This window comes from Hemicordylus capensis, chromosome 5 (genome assembly GCF_027244095.1).
Source record: "Hemicordylus capensis ecotype Gifberg chromosome 5, rHemCap1.1.pri, whole genome shotgun sequence".
Classification (NCBI taxonomy): Eukaryota; Metazoa; Chordata; class Lepidosauria; order Squamata; family Cordylidae; genus Hemicordylus; species Hemicordylus capensis.
The window spans coordinates 92,956,205-92,981,686 of NC_069661.1; the positions used below are offsets into that span (position 1 = coordinate 92,956,205).

The 25,482-nt window shown below is 39.9% G+C and overlaps 1 protein-coding gene across 3 annotated transcripts in view; it reads right to left on the bottom strand.

Annotated features, from left to right (window-relative positions):
* Positions 1-25,482, bottom strand: part of TUSC3 (tumor suppressor candidate 3) — a 204,089-nt gene that overhangs the window by 110,059 nt on the left and 68,548 nt on the right. For all 3 annotated transcript variants that reach the window (XR_008308887.1, XM_053257292.1, XM_053257293.1), the window contains 3 exons: positions 22,331-22,471; positions 20,844-20,984; positions 11,886-11,975 (listed from right to left, as the gene is read on the bottom strand). Coding sequence is in view for 2 of the 3 variants with exons in the window: in XM_053257292.1 (XP_053113267.1) it covers positions 11,886-11,975; positions 20,844-20,984; positions 22,331-22,471 (372 nt within the window). In the remaining variant the exon portion in view is untranslated. The remainder of the gene's footprint in view (positions 1-11,885; positions 11,976-20,843; positions 20,985-22,330; positions 22,472-25,482) is intronic.

Genomic DNA, 25,482 nt, shown 5'->3' on the forward strand with positions numbered 1-25,482 from the left:
GCAGGCTTCCCTGAAGCCTGAACTCGGCAGGCCCCAAGCAAGCAAGGAGGCAGGCAGGCAGCATTCTCTGCAGCGGAAGACCCTCTGCCCAAACCATCCAGCACAGCTTTTGCCAGGTAGAATGGGATTTTCTTTTTGTGGTTCCCCCCCCCCCCCCGCATATATATAGGGATCTGCTTGCTATTGGGCTTTAATATGGGGTGTGTGGAGGAGACTGAGAAGCCTCTGAATATTCAATTTAAAACAGATTGGAAAATTTGCTGGCTTTAAAAACAAAAACTGTCTAAAAAGGCCTATAAGTGGCTTGTTTCATGGCAGAAAATTACAAAAACTTCTGGAACAATATTATATTCCTTCCTTCCTTCATTCATAAATACACTTATGTTCAAGTTGTTTTGCAACCCAGAAGGTCTGAGTGAGAACTGTGAAGCATGTGTTGTGCCTTTATTTTATTTTATTTTTCTTGTGTGTGAACTGCTCTCCAATAACCTGCAGGGACTTCAGGGTAAATCTGGCCAACATGTGAATGCAGCACCTCCATTCCAGAGGAGATGTGTGTTAAAGGGCTTTAAAAGCCTCGTGTGAAAAACCTCCTGGAATCAAACTTTACTGAATTTGTTCAGAATTCTGAGAAAACATACATAGGCTCACACTCCGTGGTTGAAAGTCTCCTTTGCTAATCTGCAGCGAGGGGGCCATTTTAATAATTAGTGTTTCTAGTGTGTTCTAGGCATTAAAAGTAGCACAAATATATAGTAGCACAAATATACTCAATGTATATATTGTGAAGTATGCATGTTTGTATTCAGTGAAATGTATTTCCAGGCAGCATACTTATTTTGAAATATCAGACTTAAATCCTTAGGGGCCTGGGGTGTGTGGAGGCCCTGGACTTTGAGGGGCTGGGGGCCCATTTTAAAGTCTTGTCTCTGGGCCCGCTCCAACCTTGCTATGCCCCTGGCAGAATACATATGTATTGATCACTACGCATGGGTTTCTGCACAACACCTGCACAGAAGAAACTTCCATGTAGAAAATGTGTCTCTTGTAAATTGACCCTGAATTTTCCATCCATGACTGGGATATCTGAGAGTTAGAGTCAATAATAAAAGAACAGCACACTGCTTGTGACAGGAAGGGGCAAATTACAATGATTTCTTAGTCTGGCAGGGGCTGGTTTTGGCCCTGGCAGAATTTGGCTGTCTGCTCTTGTTGCAAATTCCTCTGTCTAGTGTAGCAAACTAATGTATCCTCCTCCCTCCTGGTGCCAAAGTAAGCACTAGTGTGGTGAATGCACATATACCCCATCATGAGCCAACAGTCATTACAAGACAAAGGCTGGAAGGAATCATTCACTGGTTTATAGACTCCCTCCGCCCCGCCACCTTCTTCTTCCCCTATTTTGCTAGTGGCTATTTGGGCAGGTGATGCTCTAAGACAAAATCATGTTTTTTTAAAAAGCATGATATGAGACAGAGAAAATGACACCTGGAATCCTCACATAACTCCTGACTGTTGTTCTAAGTCTTTTACAGAGATGGCTCGTGTTTTCAGGTTCTGATCCACAACCATGTCTAGATGGTACAGTGTTCTTTTTAACAGAGATTTCCAGATATTGTTTATTACAAGTCCCATCATCCCTGTCTGGATATGGGCGCAATTTCAGTGCTTGCCCTAGGCGCTATTTTCCCTAGACACGCCTCTGCCCACAAACAACAGCTGCTGGTAGCATTTAATTGCTAATACTATTTAATTGTTTTAGTTCCCCAGGACATCATGTGATTACCAGTTTATGACCTGACGTGACATCCACAAAAAATGTTACATGTTTGTAGGGAGAAAGGTGTTAAGAAAGTCAGTATCCCTTCATCAGACAAAAGGGTACAAGACACCATATCATTGACTTACAATAGCTCAATACAGAAGATATTCCATCCTGAAAGTTTTGTGCATTTTGTTTGGTTTTTTTTAACTTGGGAGAATGTTGAAGCCCACTAGATATGACTGAACGCAACTTTAACAACCACTCACCTGGAAGAGAGGACATCAGTTGCACAGTTTATAGCATACATAAACTTTCACGTTTAGAAAATTAAATTGGAATGTTAATATTTCATTAAAGGAAATAAAAAGCAAGTACCACCTTGCATACAATATAGAAAGAACAGATAATAAAAATAGTATGTATACATGCAAGGGATCACTAAAGTGCAACCTTGCTTTTTACATACAACGGGCCATTTTATGGAAGTACAAACTGGGACAATTACTTTATCCACATCTGAAGGCTCGCACAAAACTACTGAGATTTGTGGCTTGTTTCTTTCTTGTGAACAGGACAGCACAATATTTTATCATAACCAGTTTTGGAACTCAAAAATTTCAGAAGTTGCTTGCTGTGTTGCCTGGAGAGGAGTTATTCAAGAATCATGCCTAAAGTTCTCTTTGTTCCACAGAACAAGATGCATGTATAGCTCTTCAAATCCTAACCACAGGATCCAAAATCTCCCAGCTACTGGTAGGTAGCATTGCTTTAACAAGTTGAAACGAAGAGTGTAACTAAATTAACAATGCTCACTTGGAATGCACAACTTTATAATATAACAAGTGCATAATAAACTCTCTTGCAAGAGAAGTCTCATTAGCTATAACAGTGCTACTAATTTAATGATTTTCACTTGGAACTAGCCTCCCAATCTATCAGATTAACGACTACACTGTAACTGTGTTTTATAGAGCCCAATACCATTAGCTTTATCTCTAGCAGGGGCATAAACAAGTTCTAAATAAATAATATATGGAGAGTTAAGCTTATTTTTCTTTTGAAGCAAGAATTTATAAAGAAGTAGATTTCTAAATATATTTTCATGTGGCAAAGTGAGCAACTTACAACCTTGTTTTTCTTTTTTGAGCGAGGTCATTATAGAATGAGGGATAGTATAATTCCAAAACATTTTTCTTTAAGATTTTCTGCATAAGCACCACAACAGACCTAGAAAAAGCTTACTTTAAATTGAGACACTATGTTATATTCCTCGTATGTGTCTGTGGGGGCGGGGAGACTTATCACAGAAATGGAAAGGTCAAGAAATGAATCACCTCTGTCTTTTCGGAAGTTATAAAACTAAGTGGCAGTTTGGTGTGATTTTTAAATTTATTTGTAAATGGGAAATGGACTGTAATTCATTTTGTACTCTTAAAACAGGCATCCTCAAACTTTCTTCTAGTGAGGTGTTAATTCAGTAAACTTTACGACCTGTAGACATCATTATGCTTTGCTTATTGTCCTTGTCAGAAATTTTTCTCCAATTTATGAAGCATTCTACTAGGAGAGGAATGTCAAAGTTTGTGTGACAGCTGATGATGTCCAGTATGGTCTCATTATCTAACTGGATAAAAACGTAATTTTGAAGTCTTTAAAGGCATGCTACAGAAACTTTTCTTTGACCCTCAGACTTTATCTTATTTTCCAGCTAGAAATAAAAATACCACTTTCCCTTTACATTGGGGCTACGTTTTCAGGACATTTATGCACAAGTAACTCCTATGTATTCCCAGATATATTTGCATCCTATCCTCTTCACAAGGGGGTTAGGGTTAGGTGACATAAATGGTTCTCCCCTCCCATTTTATCATCATGACAATTCTGTGAGGCAGATTAGATTGCAAGATTATGATTAGCCCAGAGTCACACAGTGAGTTTCATGGCCAATTGGCTATTAATTAAAATTAACATAAATTAACAAGAGTTACAAATATACCAGATTCCTCAAATTAATAATACTACCAAGTTTTGAATTTTGGGAGTTAGGGGGAAAAAGTGTTCCTGTAATCAGAATCAAACCAAGTTTGAAAGTTTGTTATAACTGTGAATGTTCACACAGTATCAGATATACATACAATTTAATTTTATTTTGTATATATTTAAAAATACTTTCTGTACTTTCACACAGGATCATTGCAATTTCCAGTTTTTAAAAAACATAACAAAATCCACATCAGTCAACAAAATTATCCCATATTCTGTATTTTTTTAAAAATACACTAAAACATAGAATAACAGCATCACTGAAGTCACAAGCATAAAAACATAGGTATCAATAGTTACCTAAGGCTTTCTGAAAAGAGTGCTTACCAGTCTCCAGAAGGTAAATGCTGCTGAGGGTGGGGAAATATATATTACAGAGTTCCTGAGATATAAGAAAGAAGTATCCAACTGCCCTCCGCCCCCAACTGCAGACCCTGGAAGCTTTTCCACACCCAGCTTTTCATTTGCATCTCCTCCAGAATGGAGATGTGTATTCAAATATTGACCAAATTTACCCCTAAGTCCCTGTGAGCTATCAGGGAGTACTTGACACACAATTCTGGTTTTTCATTGCACATTAGAGTGTAGCCCAATTTATATCGAGTTAAAAAAATCTGCTTTTTGTCAGGTTTGGGGGGCAACTTTGAACTTGTAGTAAAGCCTCGCAGAAAACCCACAGTAAAGCCTGCTGTTTGGGAAAGCTCCTGGTGTCTATATTCATTCCCAAGACGAAAAAGGCAAAACAGGATTGCCACTAACAGCACAAATTGTGGGTGTTTCTGACAATGAAAGATTGGTGTGAAATCAGATAATCAAAATAACAGAGCTACCTGAGTACTAGGCTTCCTATCTTTTGATTTGGGAAATTCATTATATTTGTTATGCATCTGAACTGGGGAAGCAAACTTGTGAGGTGACAGTAAATGAAATTATGAGCAACCAACCAACCATTAAAAAATAACTGGCCTGCTAACAAACCCTGGCTAACATAGAACACATCCTCAGTTTGTGTAGAACCATGGTTAGACCTGTTGGGCCTCAGTTGTTGACCTGCATCAATAAATAATGCAACTAGAACTGCCAACTTCCTAGGACTGTCCTGGAGTCTCCAGGAACCAACATCAATCTCCTGGTGGTCATTGAAAATAATCCTGGAGATTTTAATGGCTTGATATTGTGAAAACTGTTGGAAAAATTAATCTTCAGGAATAGCTTCAGTGAGAGTGGGCACTCTAAATGTTACCTAGACTGTGACCAAACTCCTGTGGCCATACACTGTAGGGGAAGACTGGTAGTAGAGGACAAGTTGTCTTATCTTGTCAACTATTACTGCATCAAGGATCCCCAGTGTTTCCTTGAGCACAGTTGGAATCCAAAGGTTTATGGTTAGCCAGTGAGGCAGAAACACATGCCTTGGAGAATATATTTGTTTCCAATTTAACAATGGCCTCTTCAGAGCAAAAAAATGAATGCAAAGGGCAGCTGCAGGTGTCAGTTAGCCAGCAGCCGTTTCCTTTTCTGTATCTAGCTGTTGAATTGTGGATATTTTCCTTATACTAATGGGATGTTTCTCAAATCTAGACATGAAGAATAATTTCCAGAATGTCGTGGCAAATTTGCTCAAGTGAGAAAACAGCAAAAGCAGCCGCAATCTCAGCTGGTCGCTAGTTGGTGGCTGCCACCTGCCATGTTTTCCCCATCCACAATGCTTCATGCAGTATCCACTACAGGGAGGGAGGGAGGGAGAAAGAATCAGTGTGAGGGGAGAGAGAGAGAGACAAACAGACAGGGACTTCTGGCTGGTAGCTGGACCCAGCCCAATCCTGCCAAGGGGTGAGCAGGTGTGGTTCCCTAGGGCCCTTGTGCTGCCAAAGGGTGGCTTCTGCTGATTCTGGCTTTAAGTAATAGGACAGAAAGGGGAACCAGCATTATGATTAACTAGCTGGGCCAGGTGCAGAGCATCTGCTCCTCTAGTTCGCCACCACCACTCTCCCCCCCCCGCCACTTTTTTGCCCATCCGCTCGCCGTCTTCGCCTGCCGGCTGTCTTCTTCCCCCGCCAGCCATCTTCTTCCCCCCACATCCCTGTCACTATCCGGGCAGCTGCTCACGAACTCTCGTGAGAGCTGTCACACACAGGATAAGCGATGGGTACACCTAAGAGAAATATATAGAGAGAGATGTTTGCCACCACTGCAACCATTGCCCTCTGGAAAATACATCAAGCAGTAGTATTTAGGGGGAAATGTCCAAAAGACAATTTACAGTACTCCTATTGTCTGCTTTCTACTCAAACAGAATTGTTAAGCAATTCAGATTCAGTGATGCTGAACTGCAATTTCTTTGCTTCAAACATTAGCTCTTATAGGTGGAATGCAGGAAGGCAATATGGTGTGCTAGGCTTTATAGCACTTGAAATGGAAAGCTGTTATTTAAAATTATTCTAAGCAATTCAATTTATTTTAATTACAATAATCTGGGACACTCATGTAGCTACAACATGTGGGGGGGAGCTACTAACATTTCCATCTCATCCCTGTTAGCTGCAATAGTTGTGACAGTCGTATAAATCGTCATACAGAGTATTTCTGTTTTGATTTTGGCTTTTTTTAATCCATCATAGCTTCCCCAAGCAGTATTGCAATGGAGAAGTGGGCTGCAAATATTTTAAATCACATTGTATATTTAGCCACATTGTATATTTTAATGCAGTGTTTTTAAAAAAAACATGAGCGTTACTGGATAGCACTGTTGACATTATCGTTTAAGAAATATTTTACTTTATTTGTATAAAGAATAATCAGAAGACTCAAACAGGCGATTATTTTGTCACCACCTCCCTCTCTGTTTTTGCTCTGGATTCTCAACCCACTTTCCAAACACTGGTTCCCTTGTTACTTCACTACAGTCTCTTCAGGCAAACATGCCCTTCTGGACTACTATTGCTTCTTGGCCAATGTCAGCTGGTCAAGTAATGAGCTTGGATGTGGGAGTCCAACTTCAGTTCTCTGGTAAGCAATAGCATTTACTTGGTGGCACTAAGTGACAGATCTTAAATTAACCTCTCTCAGGAGCTGTTGTGACAAGGAGTGAACTAAGAACACATGTACATCTAAGAAGTGCTTTAAGGTATTTTGTCAACCACCATCTCAATCATGGTATCTGTAAGGATGTCACTTTCTAAAGGACAATGAAATGCAGAGAAATGTATTAAAAATTGGTTCTGCCAAGAATGGAAATACTGAACCAATTTCCTCTTTTGGTTCCAATTCTGATGTTAACTAAAAAGATGGGCAATAATCAGCTCAAGAATTCTGAATCAATTATGAATAAGTTCAGATCAATTTCTTGCAGGATTTGCTGCAAGGATAACAACGTGTGTCATGCAATTCCTCCATAAAAAATACTAAGTAAATGTGTAAATTATTTTTAGTTTAAGTTTATGTGTGGATATAATATATATGTATATTCATGTATAAAAGATAGATGAGTAATATTTTGAGGGTCAACTTTAATATTGTAAATTGGCAGTAAGCAGGAAGATGCTGAAAGGCATCATCTCATACTGTGAGGGAGATGGCAATGGTAAACCCCTCCTGTATTCTACCAAAGACAACCAAAGGGCTCTGTGGTCGCCTGGAGTCAACACTGACTCAACAGCACACTTAACTTTAGGTTGAAGGCAGAAATTAACAACAGATCACTCCACCTTCTTCCAGATAGGAATTTAAGAAGGAGGGTTGGGGTATCCTTTTAAATCACAGAAAAAGCCAACATATTTTCGGTGAGTATAATCAATGTGACTATGAAATGTATTTATTTTATCCATTTTATAATGAAAAAAACCCTGTAGTTATCATGAATAATAATAATATGTAATTCAGTTGAAAATGCTATAACTAAAAGTTACAGAATATTATGCTAACCAGGCACAATTTCTGAATAAGTATTCCTTGAAATAAATCAGAACATAAAGCAAAAACTAGGAATATTGCCCTGTGTACCTAATGGTGCAGCAGGGAAGCAACGTGCCTAGGGAGTAAGAGGCTGTCAAATCTAATTCCCACTGGTATGTTTCCCAGATTATGTTTCCCAGATTATGGGAAACATCTATATCAGGCAGCAGCGATATAGGAAGGTGCTGAAAGGCATCATCTCACACTGTGAGGGAGGAGGCAATGGTAAGCCCCTCCTGTATTCTACCAAGAAAACCACATGGCGCTCTGTGGTCACCAGGAGTCAACACCAACTCTACGACTCTATCTCAATCAATCTCAATAGAGCAATACCTTAGAAGTACTGCATTCTATCTTTAAAAAGTAAAAGGGATGGCCAGCCTACAATTTAAACATCTGCATCTGACTTCTCTCTAATCCATTTGAGTCTTTACACATCTAACTGGATAAACTAGGATGTCATTCCTCCTACTCAATGAATGGATTGAAAAGGGATTAGATTACACACAAAATAAGCAAGTGGAGAAGAGGGTGTGGTCAACTAGGAGAAGTAATTATTGGATTGCGCTCCATCTTATATCTGCTCCAAATCCTTCCTGACTAAGAAGTAGGCATTTTTAATAGCATCTGCGCCCTCTAAAATCAAATTCTACTTATGTAGAGACCAAACAAAAACACACACACTCCAATCTGCTCAGACTTATCCAGTTGACTGATTATTAGAACAAAGTTTTGAATATGAGTTGCTTACAGCTGCACTATGCATTACACTTAACATATGAAAAGCAACTTGGTTTTGTCCATTCACAACTTTAAGGGTTTCCAGATAGACAATGAGATCTGGATAAAGTCAGAGACATATACACAGAGGTAGTGCTGCTAGTCAGCATTATTCTGCTTATTTTTTGTTACCTGTCTCATTGCAGCTAGCTTTACCTGCTCTTCCCCATTCCAATTGTTAAGGAAGATTAGCTGCTAACAGAGAGATAACTGAAAATAAGCAACAAAAGGAAGAAAGTTGTTAGTAGCTGCGTCTTATCCTGTATATGACTTAGTTCTCCTTCAGCTTTCTTTGCCTGTTGGTAAGAGCCTTAAGTATTCCAGTCAGGTAAGATTACGTTGTCTTTCACATGATAAGCATAATATGTTGGCTGGCTCTCATTGGTCTGTCTGCTAGCTTACACTGCCTCTCCAATGACTGTGTGCACTTGCTAATTCTAAGCTGAGCTTGTAGTCTTCTCTGTCTTCAAGAAACAGCAGCTTCTGAAAAATGTCACCATATGAGGACTGATGGCACATAGTAAGAAATGAAGGAAAAGGCATAACAGCATCAAAAATGTATATTTATATTCCACTTTTATGCAGAAAAGCCAACCTGACAAGTTATTCTCTCTCTCTCACACACACACACACCACTAATTTAATTGTTAGTACTAATGTCTGCTCTCTGCAGTCTCTCACCTTTCTGTCACTATTTATAAAAGGCATAATAAATTAAATACTGAATTGGAGTAATAAAAAAAATTCTAAACTGCTCTAAACACAGTCTTTAAGTGACACCATTATTTATTACTTCCTTAGTCCAAGCTCTGCATAACAAAGCTGCCAGACCAAATGTGTCATTGTAGGCCATCAATCAGTTCCTATCCTCCTGCCACCAAGTAGATCAGTCATCAAATTCAGTCAATCACTTCTTGCTTACTCTAATTAAGATATGAGGTATCAAAAGAAAACTAACAATGGATTTCTCCTTTCAAGACTAAACAAATTATTCTCCATTAACCTGTACTGAGAGAGTTTGAAAATAGTGGGAAGTTCAGCTCAATGTGGAAGAAAAAAGTAAAAAGCTAGGGCAAATTACTTTCTATGTAATAGAATGTAATTCTTAGGCTCTCACTCAACCACGGTTCTAAAAACCAGGAATATTACAATATAAAATACTTTCCTCCCACTTTCTTCAGAGTACAATGCTGAAATATTGCCCAGCTCACCTCTTGTATGTGAGGAAGAAAACCAGGGAAACAGAGGCCTTTGTATTAAAGCCCCAACTTTAGCTTTCATGTGACAATTTCTGTTTTTATTTTTCTACTGGTATCTTATTTCTATTCTGTTTTTCCAGCCAAGCAGGAAAAGAAAAAGGATTTCACTCTAAAAACTATATCCATATAAGAGAAACCAAACAACTGCCCCCCTCCAAATCCTGATAGTTATCTCAGATCCAAATTACCATCTGAAATCAAAAGCATGCATATGCAGTAGCAGCACATCTCATGGGATTCAATTCATTAGATACAATTTAAAAAATTATAAGTGCTGAACAAAGGTTCATAAAGCATGCCCACACCTTTACAACACAGTTTCAAAAGCTTTTTAACTCTCTCTCCGTCCAGCTACAAGTTGCTTCATTTTAACAAAAACACCATCCCTTCTTTGTCACAGCTTTGATGTTCCATAATTGGGTACATATTAGGGTCAATGATGCAGTACACGCTTACACAAGCTGAAAGTGTGTCAGAAGTTCCAACCCAGCCCATTACGTGCTGCATGTAGATACACTGGCATCAGTCTGAAGAGGCGAAAACTGTATCTGTGATGGTCAGCACTTCCATGATCCAGAAGCTTGGGCTCTTAATCACAGGCTGAGCGTGACTTCCCGTCACAGTGATGGGCTGGGCTGGGCGGGACTTCCAATCCACTTTCGGCATATGTAAACATGTTCCTTGCCATTGGCCCTAACATCTGAAGAGGGCTTTTATGAGCATTAGAGTTATTTATATGAAGGCTGAAATATGTACTATCAAGGTGAAAGTTGCCTATAATGCAATCACTTTTATGTGACGTAATTTAAAAAGTTATTCATGTAAAAACCCAAGAAGTTAGTACTCATCAAATTGGGAGTAGTAATGTGCACGAACCGGTCCGCAGGCCATGTTAGAGGCCTGCGAACCGGTTCGCGCATAGCCCAGTCTGGCGGTTCGATGCCAGGGGGGGTGTTGCTTTAAGGGCGGGGGGGGTGTACTCACCCCTCCCGCCGCTTTTCCCCCTCCGGAGCTCCATTTGTGAGTAAAAATTTCGGGGCGGCAGCATTCCTCCCTGCCACCCCTGCCCCTTGTTATCTGCCCAAAACGGAAGTAACTGCCGTGCATGCGCGCGCGTGCACCACACACATCACAGCGATGTGCGCAGCATGCACAGCAGTTACTTTCGTAATGTGGGCAGACAAGGGGGCAGGGAGGAACACTGCCGCCCTGAAATTTTTACTCACAAATGGAGCACCAGAGGGGGGAAATCGGCGGGAGGGGTAAGTACAACCCCTGCCCTTAAAGCGACATACACACCCCAGCATTGGACCGCACCTCCACGGTCAGTGCACACCCCTACATGGGAGGTATATTCAGCATTGCGCAAAAAGGATAAGACTATTCAGCTCACTATGCTTTCCAAAATATCACACATGGTTTGAAGAAACAATTCAAAGCTGTTCTTAAAGGAATTTGAACAAAAATAAGATCATAAAATACTACCTGCTTTGGCTTGGGATCTTCCATAGTCATTTTGTTTGCTACACACAGAATGTATGATGATTATCTGTACTGCAACAAGTTCATTATCTTTTTCTATACTAAATCTTGGCATTGTGTAAATTGCTCACATTTTGATAAATGAGCCCTGAACCATTTTTGGAAGGGTGGTACAGAAATTGAATTATTATTATTATTATTATTATTAACAACAATGTCCCCCACCAGCACCACAGGACAAAAGGAGAACTCTGCAAAAGTTTAAATTGTCCTTAAAGAATCATAGGGAAAATTTAAAACCACACAGAATATATAGTTCTCCCATCCATTAGGAAGTCTCAAAGCAAACATCTACCTAAAGCAATTTTACATGGTGAACTTCAGTAACAGACCAGCAGTATGCTTAAGTTTCACTGCATATTTCAGCAAAGGGGTTCCTTAAGTTTATGTGCTATCAAAAGCAAATGCAAAGTGAAAGACTTTTGAAAAAACGGTCCCTTAAGGTAAATAATATTCATATATTTTTTCCTCTATAGTTTGAATTTATAGGCCTCACTGGCAATATAATTCGTTTTATACACTGGTACAATAAGAGCACTTACCACTTGTCCATTCTGAGGATTTTTATGAGCATATGGAGGCCCACGAATATGATTCCACATTTGGCCAGAAGTCATCGCAAATACAACACACTAAAAAACAAGAGAAAATACTATTTACAGAAAGAAGAAAAAGGAGGGGAAGTAAGTAATTCCTCAGTGTCCAGGGAATCTATATCAATAATTGATAACCATTTTTAAAAGTTCATTGAGTAAAGATTTTAGTTATTTTACAGTAAAGGAAGGAAGCAGAGAGATAATGGTTTTTCACAGGTTAGTTCAGATGTGTCCTAACTTCAGAAAAGAATTCCCAGCCTGAGATGATGCTTCATAGAATCTTTCTGGTGCTTTATGTTCATTATAGAATAATGATTTATGGGCTATAAACCATAAATATCTAAAATAAGTTTCTTTCTATATTCCCATGGAGAGTGTTACAGGTTGGCTTGAATTCCCTTGTCATGAACTAAACTCCTGATCAACAGCAATGAAAAGTATCAGGCAAGACACCAGTCAACATGAGACAATAATCTGGTTTGATATACTGGTTCTAAAATGCCAGCTGGCACTAGAGTAAAGAAAATAAATGGGATGTTAAGAACTGCCAGCTGAAGAATAGAGCGATAACCCAAATCTATGAAGTCCTACATTTACAGATGCCTGGTGAATACACACACACACACACACACACACACACAATGCAAATCAACAAATCATCTGAGCACAAATGCTTACAAGACTAGAGAAATGACTAACATATGGTATAGTTGTGTGTGGATATGGTGAGACTCTGTATAATGAACAAAGCTTGGGTTTTTTTATTTTGTTGCTACCTGCTGCCTTTGAACAATGTGTTTCCTATATCCATTACTGAAGCAACACATAAACAAGTATACATTTTAAAAGAAAACAAAATTACATGGATTAGCATAGTCACCAGTGTTCTCTATTTTTATCTGTGTGTGAAATGAGTTTTGTGCGCACGTGCATTCAGAGTGGGGCTTTCTTGATTCAACCTGAGCAGGATCTAAAATTGACTGAGCAGACATTAAAAAAACGTGTGAGTGCACGCATACACACACGCCTTAGAGGGAACACTGTTAGTCACCATATTCACCATTCCAATACCATACAATATAATATAGCAATACAGCTAGATGAATGCAAAGATCCATCCAATGCAGCATCCCAACAGTGGTTGACCAGGATCTTCTGGGAAGCCCACAACAGGGCATGAAGACAATAGCCCTCTCTCTCCCACTTGCCCTCCAGTAACTTGAATCTAGTGGCAAACTGCTTCTGAAACTGTACATTCCATTTAGCTATCATGGTCAATAGCCATTGATAGTCCTTTCATCCATGAATTTGTCTAATCCCCTTTTAAAGCTAAGGTGGTGGTCATCACCACATTTTGTGGTACTGAATTCCATAAATGAATTATGTATTGTGACATGAATTATGTATTGTGCATAAGAACATAAGAACAGCCCTGCTGGATCAGGCCCAAGGCCCATCTAGTCCAGCATCCTGTTTCGCACAGTGGCCCACCAGATGCCGCTGGAAGCCACAGACAGGAGTAAGTAGCTTGGAGATAAGTAGCTTGGAGATAAGCCCTTCAGGGCTTTATAGGTAATGACCAGCACTTTGTATTTCACTCAGAAATGTATTGGCAGCCAGAGCAATTCTTTCAGAATCGCTGTTATATGGTCCCTTCAGGTTCTCCCAGAGACCAACCTGGCTGCCGCATTCTGTACCAGTTCTAGTTTCAAAACTATGTACAAAGGCAGCCCTACGCAGAATGCATGGCGATCACCAGCATATGTAATACTGTTTTAAGATAAGTTACCTCCAGAAATGGGCATAGCTGACATATCAGCCAAAGCAGATAAAAAGCACTCCTGTCCACTGCCTCAACCTGAGAAACCAGAGAAAATTTTGGATCCAGGAGCACTCCCAAGCTATGTACCTGATATTTTAGGGGGAGTGTAACCCCATCCAGAACAGGCAGATTTAAACCATCTCTCAGTCTTGACCCCCCACAATCAGTACTTCCATCTTGTTTGGATTCAACCTTAGTTTGTTATCCCTCATCCAGCCCATTATTGCCCCCAGACAGGCATTTAGGGAAGTTATATTTCCTGATGGTTGATAGGGAGAAATAGATTTGGGTGTCATTGGCATATTGCACCAAATTTCCTGATGATTTTTCCAAGTGGTTTCATGTAGATGTTAAAGGGCAATGGATATAGTATGTGGAATTTCATACTGTAACTTTCACTATGCAGAGCAACAGCCTCCAAGTGACACCATCTGGAATCTACCCGAGAGGTAGAACCACCATAGAACAGTGCTGCCTAATTCACAGCCTGCCTGAAACTCCACAGCCTGCCCAAAAGCCAGTTTGAAATGGGTCCAGATAATCAGTATCCTCTGTAGAGAAACTGAGGGTGTTAAACTGATGTTTAACGTTCTGTAGAATCTTAAAGGGAGAAAAAGATATACTTAATGCCCTATGCATATCCATGGAATATTGAGAGAAATTACACATACCACTTTACTGAAAAGAGATGGGTAAACTCCTTTTTATCTGCCTTATAATTATCTATGTGGGTGCACAGGATCCTCACCCTTATCCATCAAATAACAGTTAAGAGAATGGGAGTGGACCAAAAGGACATGGCTTCTCAACTATCTTTATCCCTAAATACATGTTAATGAATTGTGTTACCCACCCTAAGGCTTAGTGAACCTAAAATACATAAATATGTTAATCCCAGGTGCAGCAGGGCGCATTATGCAGCTTGAATTTAGAGAGTTTTTAAGGCTGCTGACAGCTTCCAAGAGCAGGCTTTCTATTGATTGACATGAATCAAGTTAAGAGTGGATTTGACAACTGCATACCTATTGCATGACAGCCTGTTTGAACTATTTTACAGAACGAACTAGGCCAGCTTCTCATCATTGCAATGAATTATCTATTAATAAGCAACAGCAAGCACATCATTAATACAGGAGCTAATGGGCAACATTAATGGGCCATTTGAATTCACATATCACCTGGGGGCAATGTGAGTTCATGCCATTATATGACTTTTCTAGATCCCTCTGTCTGGATGATTAGGGGAGCAGGTTGCATGGAAACTATGAGAAAGCTGGGCTCACAGAGGGAGCTGCTCGTCATTTCACATTATCCAAGGTAGCTTTTGTTTTCACAAAGCTGCATATTGCTGCTCATTTTATCGTTAACTCTCATTTTCCCTCCCTTTTAAGGCATTCAACTTCAACTCCCATTCTTATTGTAATTTTGCGCAATCTTAGATTTCACACAATGGGATCTACAGTTTCACAACTCTATGTAAAACCACATAAAAGGATATCCTGTGCTCTACTATATATCTTAATCAACTCCCTCTTTAGAATATGCAGTCACTTCTCCAATTTAGTATAGTAGTTATCATGATAAAACAGTAATGTGGATTTAAAACAAGAAAAGAAAACATATACACTTGAATTTTCTGAACCCCACTAGGTAAGTGCTAACTGAGGTGATGTTATCTAGTTTGTTATTCACCCCTAACATCTCTGCATAGGCTAAAATCATTTCATAGTGGGGGGTTTCGTATCTCAAATCTCATATTTTCATCTCACAGTCTAAGAAAGTATATACTAGGCTGCACCATTTCAACCTGCCATTGGGATGCAGGAAGATAGGCAACTTACCTATTTCAGACAAGCTCAAATAATGACACACCCAAGTTCAACTAGTGAGCAATCTGACTGATCAGGAATCAAACCATTCTTCCTAATCCAAGTCCAATACTCTGTATGCAGTCTCCCTTGCATACTTCTTTATATCTTGCCCTTTCCATTTCAAATGGACAAACCTTTTGAACATGCAGGAAAGCCTCCTCCTCTGTATTTTAGCTGTACCCAAATGGGAAAAGGCTACATTAACTGGGGTTAGGTTAATACTTCTATACATGTTTTCAAAGCTTTGCAGCTGAGAGCAAACCTGCTCAATCAGGATCCTCAAGCTACATCAAAAAGGGACTTTGCCTTCTCAGTTCAAAAAAAATCCAGGAGCAAAGCCCTGCTTTGACTTGCTCTTTTTACAAACGTTTAACCACCTCTTTTCATGGTGAGCCTGCACATGTTTTTCCTTATTAGGTCGACATGCCTGGCCACAAGTGGGTTTTGACCAGATTAGAAAAGTCAGTTTTGTAAAGTTAAGCAGGAAGCCTTGCTGAAAAACAAAGCACTGGTCAGAAAATAAAATCAAGTACATGAACAGTACAGCAGAATACAGGATATCTTGAGAAGAGTCATTCCATGATAGATTGCCAATGCAATATGGGTTGTGAGAATAAAATGTTCAAAATTTTAGTCTGGGGAGCCAAACAACCCTGAAGTCAGTTTTGCAAGCCCAAGGGGGCGTTAGATTTTCTTGAGTGGCAATCCTCTTCCTCTCCCTGCTATCCAACATGGGGCAATCTACTTTTGAAATTTTAGGATGTTTCAAACATAGTATGGAAAACATAAAAGGTCAGTGTTACAAAAATGCTCTTTTCAGTCAAATACATGGGGCAAAACAGACATTACAGCAGCATGACCTATGTATCAGAATAGGAATTATGCTGATTTCCTATAGAGCAGGATAATGGTGGTAGTGTAATTTGGATGATAGTATGGACGTGCAGGAGGTTGATGACTTTTCCCGGAAAGACTTTTTTAACACGAGCCATTTATTATCTCAGTGGGACTCTGAGCTGAAAGCATCCTTGGAAAATAACAGAAAATTGCGGAGGAGGGTTAGTTCCTTTGAAGACACCCACTTGGTTCGCTTTTGCTTTTTAGATTTCAATTGATCATATCTCTCAAAGGAACTTGCCAACAAGTCCTCAAACCATGACCCCCAGTTAGGTGACATATCTCCAGGCATCTGCGCAAAGGCCTGGGCTGTGGAGACATTTTGGGTCAGACTAGATGACCCTGAGGTCTATGGGGCAGGAGAGATAGAAGAGCCATGAGGCCCAACTTGGGCCGAGCTCACTGGTTCAGCAGATCCTGTAGACGCTGAGCTACTGGTCACCACAATGCGGGGGGAGCCGTGTGCGGGGGAGCAGGCTACAAGGCCTGCTGCTGTGCCTTTTGCTGTTGCCCCCATTTTTGCCACCGTCTTTTTAGGGGCCTTTTGGCTGGAAGACACCATTGCCAGCAGGATCAGGCCCGCTTGGCCTTCCGCGCACCCTGCGAGGCCTCGATGGGCTGGGGGGGTAAGCTGGAATTCAACTGTTGCTGGAGGCCCAGTGGGGGAGCTGGCGGGAAGCCGCGATGAAGTAGGTGCTTGCGCCACTTCCCTGTCCTTGGTAATGGCAGCTATTGTTATGGTAGGCCTCAGAGTGCTGCTGAAAAGCTGACTGGCGGTCAGCATGCGTTCCGGAGGGCTGTGGGCAGTCAGGGAGTACACTGACAAACACGGCCTGCTAGGCGGTTTCATGGCTGCTCCGAAGGCCATCTGGAGGCCAGGTCATCTTGTTCCCTTCGGTACTCTTACATGGAGTACCCTGCCAGCCCTTTCCATACGGCTGGAAGAGGAAAGAGGTGGAGTCAGAGGAGAGGAGGAAAAAAGAAGAGCGGGTGAGAGAAGAGCAGGGAGGACCAGAGCTAGATACCAAGAGCTGAGGAAGAGCTGCCTTGGAGCCTTGTAGGACTAAAAAGAACTGAGGAGGGATTGCTCCTCCAACCTTAAAAAACCTAGCCTAATTAACATAGTCCTGCCTTTTGGAATCACATGGGATCGCATAACCCACACATGAGATGCCCTTGGACTCCAGCAGCAGAGAAGTCATCTGCTCTGTAACCACTTCTCTTATTTGTTTGGTATGGGGGAGAAGAGGCCAGGCCAGGCTGCACTTGCTCATTGCAAAAAAGCACTCTGCATGTGCTTAGAAGCACCTTTAGTATTTTTCTACAGGCTAGTAAAAATAATCATCATGTCCCCCTGCAACTTGTGGACCCTTGATCTTATATCTGCTTTCCACAGGAAACCAGGCCGCTTCCTGTAGATTATCTGTAAAACATTGGGCGGGTGGGGGGGCTGAAGAAGAGGAGAGAGGAACTGAATGGCATTCAACAGCCTGAAATGTTTCTAAAGAGAAAATATTTAACTTGATACTTTTAAGGTTGTGCAACAGTCAGGTACTTCTGAAGAGAGATATGATTTTGTATGAATAATAAAAGATATTTTAAAAGGCAACAACAAATCACCACCACCACAAGTCTTATCTTTGAAGATACCACTATGGAAGAATTCCAGATAGGAAAGCTGCTTCAACAGACAATTTATCAAACCCTTAGCTGCATTTCCCGATTATCGAGGGGGTGAAATATTGCTTTAAATGGCTCCTTTCTATCTTCCCACCTCTGCATGGCCTTCAACAGGCTTGCCTTTGGATAGGAAAACTATATGCTTTCTGTGTTGCCAAAGTGACTCAAATTCACAATGCGCTTTTAAATGACCTAGAAAAGTAAGCACACAATAAAGTGACATTGTAGAAATATTTATTCCTTGTTAATTTGCTCAAAACCTTAGAATCTTTAGGCATAATTTCATGACTACTTACAAGATAGACAACTAAACTAAAGCTATTAGATAGACAACTTACTAAAGCTATTGGTCAAGATTTTGTTCCAATATATCCCCCCCACCACCACATTTTCCCCAGGATCAAACCATTAACATGTTCAGGATTGCTTTCAATAGCCAATTTAAGCTGATTGCTGAAGATTCTAGGCCAATCCTGGATTCTAGATCAACTCCATTCCTAACCCCCAACCTAACAAATTTCACTAGTATTCTTATTTACTTTTGGTTTTTCCTGAGGCTTTCATGAGGCTCCAACCATAATATCTGTGTAAGTCTTCTTGAAACCATTTTGTTCTCTTGAAATTTCTCAAATGTCTTTCTTAAGGAATTTCAAAATTCCCTTCAGATTTTGTTTTAGGCACCGTTTCAGTAGCAATTCCAAAAGGCACTTTGCAGGAAGCATTTATCTTCCCGAACAAGGACGCATTTTGTGACATCTTAAAGAGTAAAAACATTTTGTGACATATGATTTTGTTCATAGGCAAGAAGTTACTTCTTTCTATGCAGAAAGTGGACAAAAAAATATGTTGGATTTAAATGTACTCGGGTTGGAGGGGCGGATTTCCCCTCTCTCACAACACTAGAACTAAGGGTCATCCCATGAAACTGAAGGCCAAGAAATTTAGGACCAACAAAAGCAAATGCTTTTTCACACAGCACATAATTAATCTATTGAATTCTCTGCCATGAGATGTGGTGATGGCCACTAGCTTGGATGGCTTTAAAAGGGGCTTAGAAAATTCATGGACAACAGGTCTATCAATGGCTATTAGTCTGGTGGTGATAGGCCACCTTCGGCCTCAGAGGCAAGATGCTTCTTAATACCAGTTGCAGTGGAGCAAGAGAGAGGACATACTCTCACCTCTTGCATGTGGGCTTCTCAGAGGCATCTGGTGGGCCACTGTGTGAAACAGGATGCTGGACTAGATGAGCCTTGGGCCTGATCCAGCAGGGCTGTTCTTTTGTTCCTATGTAAGCAGTTTTGCAAAGAGACTAAAAAATTAACGAATGTATACAGTGTCTCTTCTTCCAATATTTGGACTATTGTATGCATGTGTCCACCTTCATTTCTTCCTACACCCCTGACTGGAAGGCCGTGGTCCAGGGTGGGGTTAAATATTATTTTTATTGTTCAAGTTTCTTTTATTATTGTGATGATGACAATATTCTCCTGGTCTCTTCTGTATTAATGAGCCCTGTTCAGACGTTACGCAAACTGGAGGTGCTGTACTAGCACACAGTAGCCCTGAGAATATGCTTGAAAGCCTCACCTCTGCCCACGATGCACATGAAGACCCCAACCCCCACACCCTAGTGTTCTGCATCATAGGGAAGATCTCTCTGTGAGTACAGTGTTTGTCTCGACAAATGCTGTAAGCACAGAAAGTCAGGGAATAGGGTTTTCAAGTGCAACACAGTAGGAGTGAGGCTTTCAAGCACATTATTGGGGATGTTGTACATAACTACGCACTCCCCCAGTTGGCACAATACTTAAACAGGGCAGTTGTTGTATTTAGTTCTGTAGATGGCAAGGCCAGGATCAATAATGGTTTTCTTTCTTTGTTAACTCCATTATTTAAAAGAGAAATATGCATCTTGCCCTTGTGACTGCAAATAACTCTGAAAATAAAGCAGCAATAGAAGTAAAATGTTGAAAACAAGCCAAAGTTCATAAGGATGAGTGTTGAAAACTAAATTAAGATTTCAGAGGCTGAGTCAAGTACTTAAAGTGAAAAAGAAGGCTGTAGGCTGAATGCTATATACTGCAATCACTTCAGTTAAGCACTTCTCATGTTCATACAGGTGACATGCAAACATTAGGAACAAGCAATAAACATTAGCTGCAGCCATGTGGTTTGTGGTTTTCATTTCCCCTTTTCATGCTATCTGCAAAAGAACTGAGCTCTGTCTTATCTATCTCACTTACTATAAATTACCCTTAAAATATCCGATAGAAACAATGTTTTAATTACATGAACATTAGCCAAATGATACAGTTCAAAGCAAGAGCTGCTTGTAACCTTCATGCCTTTGTACTTTAAGAAAAAAGTCAATTTAACCTAACTTCCACCAACAACACTGGAACCAATTGGAATTAGCCAGGGTATTGGCAACCTCTTAATTGCATGCCCCTACCAACTAGCAGCATTTACTACTCTGGAGATTTGACCCAGCTGTTCCTTTTACAATTTCATAATCAATGCCGTCTCTCTCTAACCTATTTATTAATACAGTACTAATGGGATTTGAACTCTTGTTTTATATACAAATAAATGTATTCTTGAACTTTGAAACATGTTTAAACATTGGCATACCAGTGCTGCCATTGCCCAGCCAGTCTTGTTGTAGATGAACTCCAAGTTATTTCTCCGTAAATAGAGCAAGCCACCAACCAAAGACACTAGGAGAGCCAGTGCAATCGTACCTGAATAGTTTGGAGGTCTGAATACTCTAATCTGTAGAACAGGAGAAAACACAGCAAGTATTATACCACTTTCTAACAATACACGTGTACACACACACACACACACACACACACACACACACACACACACAGAGCTACCTACACCCATTCATGTGAGAAAGTCAGGAAGTAGGTCGCAGAAAGTCCAGGTCCAAACTATATAAAACTATATAAAACTATTATTAGGAACCACATATCCAGAATGATGGGCTGCTGTGCTCACTGCTCTCCTTTCACATATGCACAAAAAGAGAAGAATATACTTTCATTTTAGAATGAACCAAAATTCCCAGAGTTCACATATAACATGGAATTGTGGATTATTTTAATATGGAAGCCGGTGTTTTCACCCTTCTGGTGTGTGAGCCTACAGAGGCTCACTCACACAGCACTAAACTAGGCCAAGGTCTGTGCCACTCTTGGTATGATATTCTGCAGCAGGTCACACAAAAACCCCTGCTGATTTAAACTCACCTTTATAAAATTGTGTTCTCTCTCTTAAAAATGACCTATTGTGAAGCTAGAATAAAATGTCTGGTGTATATGATCCCTTCTGCTATTAAATGACATTTAGACTGAAGCAATTTCATGCTAGGTGCTAGAGTACACCGAAGTGACCAGGCCTTGCAAAAGGACCAATGACCTGCATTAGGGAGGCAAATTGAAAATATCACACATTTGGAGATTAAGAGCATAATTTACTGTGAAGTTCTGGTATACAACACCCAGTGAAATAAAAGGCAGTTGCAGAATACCACAAAAGCTCTTATGTAATTCTCATTAAATTTACTGAGGCTTGTGCAGGAGAACTTCCTGGTAGTTTGTCCCCCAATTTTTTTTCCAGCTATACGGGCAAAGGAACGATTTGAGAAGCAAATCCCAAGCTTTAAGAAACTCTTTCACACAATGTTCTTACATACCACATCTGTAAATAGTTAAATAAAGTTCTTCAGCATATTTACCAATTGCACATCTATAGCATTAAAAAAGTCAAATTTGTGGAGTTATTACTTTCACTAAGTAATATTTCAAGTACATGCTTACATGAATCAACTAATTGGTACCCTATCATTCCTCATGTTCTGTTAGGTGACAGCCAGATTAATATTTTAGCTACCAAAGCAAGATTGAAATCCATCATTATTATTTTTTAAACTCAGTATAAAGTGATGGAATAGTACAGCTGGTGCTTTTATTATTTTAATACATTTTGTGGAGGACTCTTATGAGGAAAAGTCATTTGAAGGTGGGCAGGGGGAACCTCGTTCCTGGTGTCAATTCATGACCAAACATGAAGATAAGTGTGGATCAGTCTCTTAACTTTGTCAAGTGACTTACATGAACATCAGTTCTGTCAGCTATCCACTTAGCTAACTGTTCTGCTGCGAATCCAATTCTCTGCAGGTCAAACGTGTCAGCTCTCTTGGGCTTACCTTTCGGAGGGAAATGCATGAATGTCGGAGCAGAGTTCATATTGAGCTACAACAGACAATGAAGATGCCATAAAATATTAAATAAGTATACCTATTCTTTGCTTTTCACAGTCTTTTTATAACAGTTATGGGACCTAAAAAGATTCCACTTCATGAGAAACCCAAATCTTCCCATATTTTGGAACCGAGAAGCAGTGATATAGGGACCAGTACTTACATATTTATTATTCATTCTTTTTATATTTATACTCCACTTTCCAGTCAAGATTGGCACTCAAAGCAACTGACAATTTACTTTAGAATCTGCATTCCACTTTTTTTTTGTTTCATGGTGAAACACTCAAGGAGGCTTGCATAGTTAACTGGAGAAGACCCCACCATCACCACACCCATTCAGACTAGGTAGCAGAAGGGGTATCAGCATCACTGCCATTCAGGCAATTCATTCTCAGATCCACTAATCTGGATCTGCTCTTCCCTCCTTCTTCCCCATGCTCTGCCCCCTAGCCTTTTCAAAATGCAGGGAAAGTGCACTCAGATTAGCAGCACCAAAGAGGATGATGGCCCTGAGCAGTAGCAACAGAAGCCATTGTCACCAACACTAAGGAGACAGAGGACAGGACCAGAGGGAGACTGGAGTTTTATGGGGTGGGGAGATGCAGTCAGAGCTGTGGGGAGCTGGACTTTGTGTGATCTTCATGCTGAGGAAGGGACAGCAACTGAGATACCAGTCAGGCTTGGGCTGAGGTCACCTAGAATCAGACAGCTCCAAGTAACTCTTCCAAATAAGGCAAGCCATACGCTGCATCAAAAAGGCAAAGAACCTCCATGGATCACAAATGGGTAGCATAAGCAGATAATCTTGCATGTTGCCTATGCTGTATGAATAGTCACCAAGAGATGACAGAATATTCAGAATATTTACATACTGACAGGACACTGGTTAAAATAGCTTGGATTAATTCACATTCTCTTATGTCATCTGGAGACAAATATTAACACTGACATGAAAAGCAATGTACACACATTTCCACGCCTTCATGTGTGAATGTGCACAGCTGCTGGTTGTCAGGCATCATCTTGATTTAAATTAACCTGAACTTACATTTTCAGGAAATGCCAACAAATGCTTTAATTTGCCATGTTGCTAGTCTATCTTTTAAAATGCCAGGCATGTAAGTAACTGCTTACTGTTTTCTATGCTTTCCACTGGGAACAACAATCAGACAGAGCTTGGAGCCCAATCCTGAAAGCATTACTCAATCTTTATTTTAATCATTTTGAATACATTGGCTAGTAAATTTAGAATATCATCATCTATAGTTCATACAGCCGCATATCCTTCAAAACCAGTCATGTCTTCACCTGCAAACAATTCTTTTGTATGGCTTATTTTGGACAGATACAATAGTCTCCACATAAGCTAATGAGTGGGCACAAATTAGACATCAGAAGTGGCAATACAGTGCCACCAGTGAGCTGCCTTTGTATTGCTGCTCTGTATTGTGGATATCCCAAGATGTTTTTCAAGATCACTATACTCAGGCAGAACAATGCTTAAGGCATAGACAGAGCATGAAGCTGCAGGACATTTGCAGGTCTGACCCAACCACAAGGCCTTAAGTACGATTTAGGCCAACTATCACACTGCAAAGACTAACCACCTCACATACGGTGTTTCACTAGGTGACCTTAGACAAGCACGTCATGCTCGCTCATCTGTAGTATAGGAATACTGACCTATTTTACAGAGCTGCTGTAAGGATTACTCAGTAATGTGTGAGGGGGGAAAAACACTTTGAACATGTAAATGGGTTACATTCATGCCAAGTATTACTACTGTTATACTAATAAAATGCAGAATCTTATTCAACTGTATATTACACACATCAGACTCCGAAGCATATAGATAAATAAAAGCTTACACTGAAATTTAGGGTTGGAGGAGACTCTGTGCTAGCAACGACAGAACAAGTCTGGCTCTAATAATATATACATGCAGAGCCATTTTCATTATCAGTGCTGTATGCCTGATACACAAATAAATTGCATTACATAAACACATTATTTAAATATCACAAATTCAAATTATGTACAATAATCAAGCTGGATGTTAAATAATTGGATTTATTCCGAGTACAACATATTCTCTGCTTCTACTGAATATTTATTGACAGCCCAATAAGTTGTGCAACAACAAAATATGAGATACTATGAAATACAATTTTTTTTAGTCAAATGTAATATTTCAGAAGACAGTGCACAAGTTTGTTAAACCGGACTGTATGCTACTTTATGATCTAGCAAAAGTGAGGTTTTAAAAGTCATCAAGTTAAGTTACATGCATTTATGTGAAGTCTAAATCACAGAAGACCACGGAACACAAATACAAACACACACATACTCTTCTATCAATACAAAAGGGTAAAATTACATGTTATGGCAGACATAGCTGGCCACCAAAAATGGCTTTCATGTGACACACTCTCCTCATAATGTATAGTTTCACTTTTTTGTGATGCAACATAGTCACATTGTGCATTTCCTCACCAATAACAGCCAATAATGTGGAGCAGGAAAATATACATGATTAGATCAAATCACAGAACACAGAAACTAGATATAATAGAAAAAACATGATGCAGAGCAGCCACTTTTGGCAGCCATCTCATGTCTTCCATAACCAGTAGTTTGGTCTGAAATGTTAGCATCATAAAGGATCACTTCTATATTGTCTTAAGTCAGTCGTCTTCCATGATATTATATTTCACCGCCCCCACCCCCCCTGAAAGCTGAGGAAAAGTATAATATTTCTGCAGCAGTCTATAATATGACTGCTTGGTTTTTTCACTCATCTCTGACTAATTATATATAATTTATATAATGTATATATACACACACATCAGAAGCAAAATGCTGTGTATGTCTTGAAGTGGCAAATTTGTCCATCTTTGGTGCTAACTAACCCAGTATGATGGCATTTTCACATCAGTAACCTCAATAAACAAAAAATAGTATCCCAGTCATCTGTGCTTGTGCATTGTTGTTTTTTAAAGA